Source organism: Hylaeus volcanicus, unplaced genomic scaffold (assembly GCF_026283585.1).
Source record: "Hylaeus volcanicus isolate JK05 unplaced genomic scaffold, UHH_iyHylVolc1.0_haploid 12195, whole genome shotgun sequence".
NCBI lineage: Eukaryota > Metazoa > Arthropoda > Insecta > Hymenoptera > Colletidae > Hylaeus > Hylaeus volcanicus.
Window position 1 is genome coordinate 126,375 of NW_026533145.1, and position 5,783 is coordinate 132,157.

The window sequence follows — 5,783 nt, forward strand, 5'->3', positions numbered from 1 at the left end:
AATTAAAATTGACCATTTCTCAACAATTTACAAGCTCCACTACTACTATATCCTCTAACCACCATCCCACCATCATTCTAGAGCAACTATAAACCTCACAAATTCAACTCCTGATATTTTATTACTCTTGAACATTACAAGAATGCAATAAATCGTCAATAATAGATTAAAATAGCCACTTTGTCCACAATTCATAGATCCCAGCCTCGTTCTAGAGCAACTATAACTCTTGAACACGACACAGCGAGTCTCTACCAACGATGTGGCTCCCTCGATACATCTTGTGCCTTTTGCACACCGTCCACCAATCGGAGGAGGGGGCTTCGTATATATTAATCGTCGTGTACAGGAAATTAACTTGGCCTTGTTTTATCTTGCATTCTGATGACTGCATCCGAGTACCGCGAGAAATACGACGCTCCTAGTGTGTATTAATTAAGTATGCGCGACTCGGTACACGCCAAGGAAACGATCAAGGATGGACTTTTACATCCATGTGCTTCATGGCGGATGTCCCGATATTGGTCACTTAGGCCACTTTATTTCGCTAGAATGTCGTACTATATTAGAGCAGTGATATTGTGCTCTATTCAACTATAGTAATTATCGTTGGTACTCGATGTAGTAATCTATTGTTCTATAATGTTGTACTGTGTTTGAGATCATGGGTACAGCTCTATTTTTAGAGCTTTATCTTTAGAGGTTTATTGTAGAGCTCTATTTCTAGAGGTCCATGAATCTTAGAGTTCTGTTATTGTTAGAGTTCTATTTTCAGAGCTCCGTCAATCTTGGAGTTCTATTTTTAGAGCTTTATTTTTAGAGCTCTATCATTGCTAGAGCTCTATTTTTAGAGCTTTATTTTTAGAGCTCTATCATTGCTAGAGCTCTATTTTTAGAGGTCCATGAATCTTAGAGTTCTGTTATTGTTAGAGTTCTATTTTCAGAGCTCCGTCAATCTTGGAGTTCTATTTTTAGAGCTTTATTTTTAGAGCTCTATCATTGCTAGAGCTCTATTTTTAGAGGTCTATCAACCTTAGAGCTCTATTATTGTTAGAGTTCTATTTTCAGAGGTCCATGAATCTTAGATTTCTGTTATTGTTAGAGTTCTATTTTCAGAGCTCCATTATTCTTAGTGATCTATTTTTAGAGCTTTATTTTTAGAGCTCTATCATTGCTGGAGCTATATTTTTAGAGGTCCATGAACCTTAGAGGTCTATTATTGTTAGAGTTCTATTTTCAGAGCTTTATTAATAGATCTCTTCCATTGATACAGCTCTATTTTTAGAGCTCCATTATAGTTAGACTTCTATTTTTAGAGCTTCATTCTGAGAGTTCTATGTTTAGAGCTTCATTCTTAGAGCCCTATCAATCTTACAGCTCTATCATCGTCACTGCTCTATTTTCGAAAGCAGTAGACATTGTCCAGCGGTAATATCTCTATCAGCTAAATTAAAAGTCCCACCAAGTGTTCCCACCTTATCTCCTCGCTGACATCCAGCCTTACAAGACTATACCTACTATACACCATCCTAACTCGAGGCTATGCTCTATATCAGTGTCGAACATTCAACTGATCGGCGTAATACAGTTCTCCCGTACCACGTCGCGTTATACTAGCTGACAAGTCCCCCCTTGGATGTGTTTACTATATTTTCGTGCCCTCGAGACCTGTTTCTATCCCTCGGAAGAGCCACCCTAATGGCTGTCTTCGATCCTTCTCTTCGAAACGAGCAAATCCGTCGGCTGTTGTAAATTCAACGAAACGATTCGGCTTAGGTACTTACCAGGCGTCGTTTCGGCTTGATGAGGGGTCGATTCTGGCCGTTCATCTTGTAATAAAGTCCGCAGGCGTTGCAGAGGTAGTGGCCGGTCCCGTCCCGTCTCCAGAGTGGCGTCGACGTCGCGCCGCAATTCACGCACTCGCGACCCTCTATCGGTGTCGCACCGAGGGAACAACAATTGTATTAATTCAGAGATCCTCGTCGGTTCGTGGAGGAGAAGCGAAAAATGGTAGCGTCAGCGAGACCCTCCCAACGAATTCTTCGTTTCGGTTTTTTGTCGATATTTCGTCTTTCTTAAAATATTTCTTTGCTTTTCATTCTGATTTTTATTCGAGAGAACTCGGTGGGAGGTCTGACGTGCACACGTGGGGAAGCACGTGCACATTGGCTCTTCGAAAATTGTTGTCGAAGGAGATATATTACGCGAGGATATTTTATTTGATTTCTTCTGAATTTCTTGACTCGTCCGAGTTCGACACGGCTTTTAAGTGCGAAAACGTTCGTTTTATAAATGCTTTTATTTTTTTGATTTTTGAGAGAGGAATCATAATGGAATCGAAAGAATGCTGTTGGGTATGTTTGAAGAATTCAAGAAAATTTTGTGGAGAATTTTGTCATATAGTGGAAACAAATTGACGCGAGCGATATAGTTTTTAGAGCTCTATTTTAGGGCTTTATCAATCTTAGAGGTCTATTTTTAGAGCTTTATTTTTAGAACTATATCATACTTGAAGCTCTATCACTGTTGAAGCTATATTTTTAGAGCTTTATGAAACTTAGAGCCATGTAATTGTTAAAGCTCTATGTTTGAAGATCTATCAATCTTAGAGCTCTATTTCTAAAGCTTTAATTTTAGAGCTCTATTTCTAGAGCTTTAATTTTAGAGCTCTATCGTTGTTAGAGCTTTATTTCTAGAGCTTTATGAAACCTAGAGCCATGTAATTGTTAAAGCTTTATGTTTGAAGCTTTATCAATCTTAGAGCTCTATTTCTAGAGCTTTAATTTTAGAGCTCTATCGTTGTTAGAGCTTTATTTCTAGAGCTTTATGAAACCTAGAGCCATGGAATTGTTAAAGCTTTATGTTTGAAGCTTTATCAATCTTAGAGCTCTATTTCTAGAGCTTTAATTTTAGAGCTCTATCGTTGTTAGAGCTTCATCTTTAGAGCTCTATGTTCACAGCTTTGAGTTTCAGAGGTCGCGAGGACCCGAGTCGTTTCGAATAGCCAGTGTGCACGACACAACGGTACGTTTTACAAATTCGGTGATGGAACTCGCATGCAGTTGCAGACATACCATATCAAGCGATTACCAGAGCAAAAGCAGAGTCTCTTTAGGACCGTGGGCGTTCGAAGGACTCGTGGATCGAACACGATCGTCCCGATAGCGGCTTGTTAATAGCAAGGACCATTTCTCAGACAGAGTTTGGAGAGAGAAGGAGGAAAAGACCTGGCATCGTTAGTCTACACTACCCTCCACCAGACAGCACAGAGGAACGGGAAAAGGTCCGAACTTTCAGATTTTGATTTTTCTGCATTTAACGACCCTTTTTTTCTTTTAGAAATGATTAAAACGACGTCAGAGAACATTACTTTTTATTTGGATAGTAATTTTAGAAGGTGTCAATTAACGAAGGTGGCTACCAAACGAAATTGAGCTCTATTTTTAGAGCTGTATTTTTAGAGCTGTATCACTTTAGAACTCTATTTCTAGAACTGTATTATTTTTTTATCTCTATTTTCAGAGCTCTAGAATGGTCGGAACTCTATTTTCTTAGAGCTCTATCATCGTTACAACACTATTTATAGAGCTCTGGGTTGTTAATTGTAGAAGGTATTGATTAATGAAGTTGGCTATGATTAGACAATTTTGAGAGGCTTCCAAACGAAATTAAGTTATTTATGCATATATATACAGGGTGTCCCAAAAATGTTGTAACACCTTGAATGGGATGGTTCGGGAGGTGATTTGAAACAACTTTTTCCTTAGCGAAAATATTGTCCGAGGCTTGGTTAAGAAGATATTGACAGAAAACCCCGGGCCAATCGGAACGCGAATACGCCGGCGGAGGGCGGTCGCCTAACGCGTGGCCACGCCTACTGCTGGCGCTCCACCGGCATCCTCGCGCTCTGATTGGTCAGTGTTTTCCGTTAATATCTCCTTAACGAAGCCTCGTACAACATTTTCGCTAAGGAAAAAGTTGTTTCAAATCACCTCCTGAACCACCACTTTCAAGGACTTCCAACATTTTTTGGACACCCTGTATATATACAGATTGTTACATCTCTATTTACATATATACAGCTCTATCTTCAGAGCTCTGATTTTAGAACTCTATTTCTAGAGCACTATTTCTAGAACTGTTTCATTTTTTTTATATCTATTTTTAGAGCTCTAGAATGGTCGAAACTCTATTCTCTTAGAGCTCTGTCATAGTTACAGCTCTATTCTTAGAACTCTACCAATCTTAGAGATCTACTTTTAGAGCATTATTTCTAGAGCTCTTGTATCTCTCTTATATCTAGAGCTCTAGAAATATAATTCTATAACGTACGTATCGTGCACTTTTTTTATGGCAGAAAATCAGTCTGAGAGTTTTGGAAATGGAGGGTCGTAAGGAGTCGTCGAATGGAAGGATAACGATCGAAATCCGCGTCTCTCGAATCGTCCTTCGAGCTGCATCCTCCTCGGGACTTAACCGAGCGGTGGCCATTACTGGAAAAGATTCTCCATGTAAACCGTGACGTGACGTAATTTCTGTCAGTAACCGAGAATCGTTCCTCGAACGCGATCGACGTGGCCAAAAGTTCCTAATCAGTGTAAACTTTAATTAAAATTTGTTGTAGGAAAATAATTCACTCCTAGGGTGGACTCCTACTAAATATTTCTTTGATTTTCCAGCGTCCCTTAACGTTACTTCGAATGTTCATTCAGCATTCAATATTTTGGTCGAATTTTTCTAATCACTGATGCAAGCACTACCACAATTTCACTAACAATTTTAGTAAAATTGAATATTAATTTTAATAATCATTTAACGTAATAATATTAACAATTTAATGATTGAGATTACATCTACAAATCTGACTAAATGTATGTTGAAAATTTGATATCGCTATTCCCAATGGTTTTTCTGAAAGAAAAATAAATCTTAAACATTGTCTAGTTTATAGATCGTCAAACAAGTCTCTCGACCACTAATCGCCTCGCCTACTTTGCATACGTTTTCCATACGATTTTCATAAGTGCATAAAATCTGCAATCGAGTTATTAGAATCGAGACATGGTCAAGTTTTACGAGTCGATTTTACGAATTAATTGAAACATTAAAAATACAGGAGCTGTTTGTTGATTGAATTAAATGTTATAAATTATTAATAGTGGTTATAAATTAACTCGAAAGGTTGGGTTAGATCTCTTACTCGTTGACGAAAATAATTGAGTCAAGATAAATGGACTCGATATAGTGAGTTAGGTCTGGGTTAGGTAGTTAGGTTTTTAATAGTTGATTAAAAGAATTGTACTCAAACTTTTAGGTTATGTCTGAGTTGGACCTTTTACTCGTCGATTAAAATATATAAATCGATATAAATGAACTAAAAAATTTCTCGTTAGGTCTAATGGACTAATCAAAATAAATGAACTCGATAGATTAGGTTTTTAATAGTTGATTAAAAGAATTGTACTGAAACTTTTAGATTAGGTCTGAGTTGAACCTTTTACTCGTTGATTCAAATATATAATATATAATATTCATATTCTAATCAAATTTTATAGCAGTTAGAACACTAAAGACAAAAATATAAGACTCGTAAAATATTCTGTGAGGAATTACACAATATAAGTATTATAATAGATGACTATAGAGCACTAGAGCATAATCGAGCCCGAATATTATAGCAATAGAGCCATTCTAATCAAAGTTTAGAGCAGTTGGAACACTAAAAACAAAAGTACAAGACTCGTAAGATATTTCATAAGGAATCACAAAAGACACATGTTATA

At 37.4% G+C, this 5,783-nt stretch overlaps 1 protein-coding gene across 3 annotated transcripts in view; it reads right to left on the reverse strand.

Moving 5' to 3' along the window:
- LOC128882834 (GATA-binding factor C-like) overlaps positions 1–5,783 on the reverse strand; it is a 139,250-nt gene that overhangs the window by 88,476 nt on the left and 44,991 nt on the right. For all 3 annotated transcript variants that reach the window (XM_054134603.1, XM_054134602.1, XM_054134604.1), the window contains exon 4: positions 1,785–1,930. In XM_054134603.1, the coding sequence (XP_053990578.1) occupies positions 1,785–1,930 (146 nt within the window). The remainder of the gene's footprint in view (positions 1–1,784; positions 1,931–5,783) is intronic.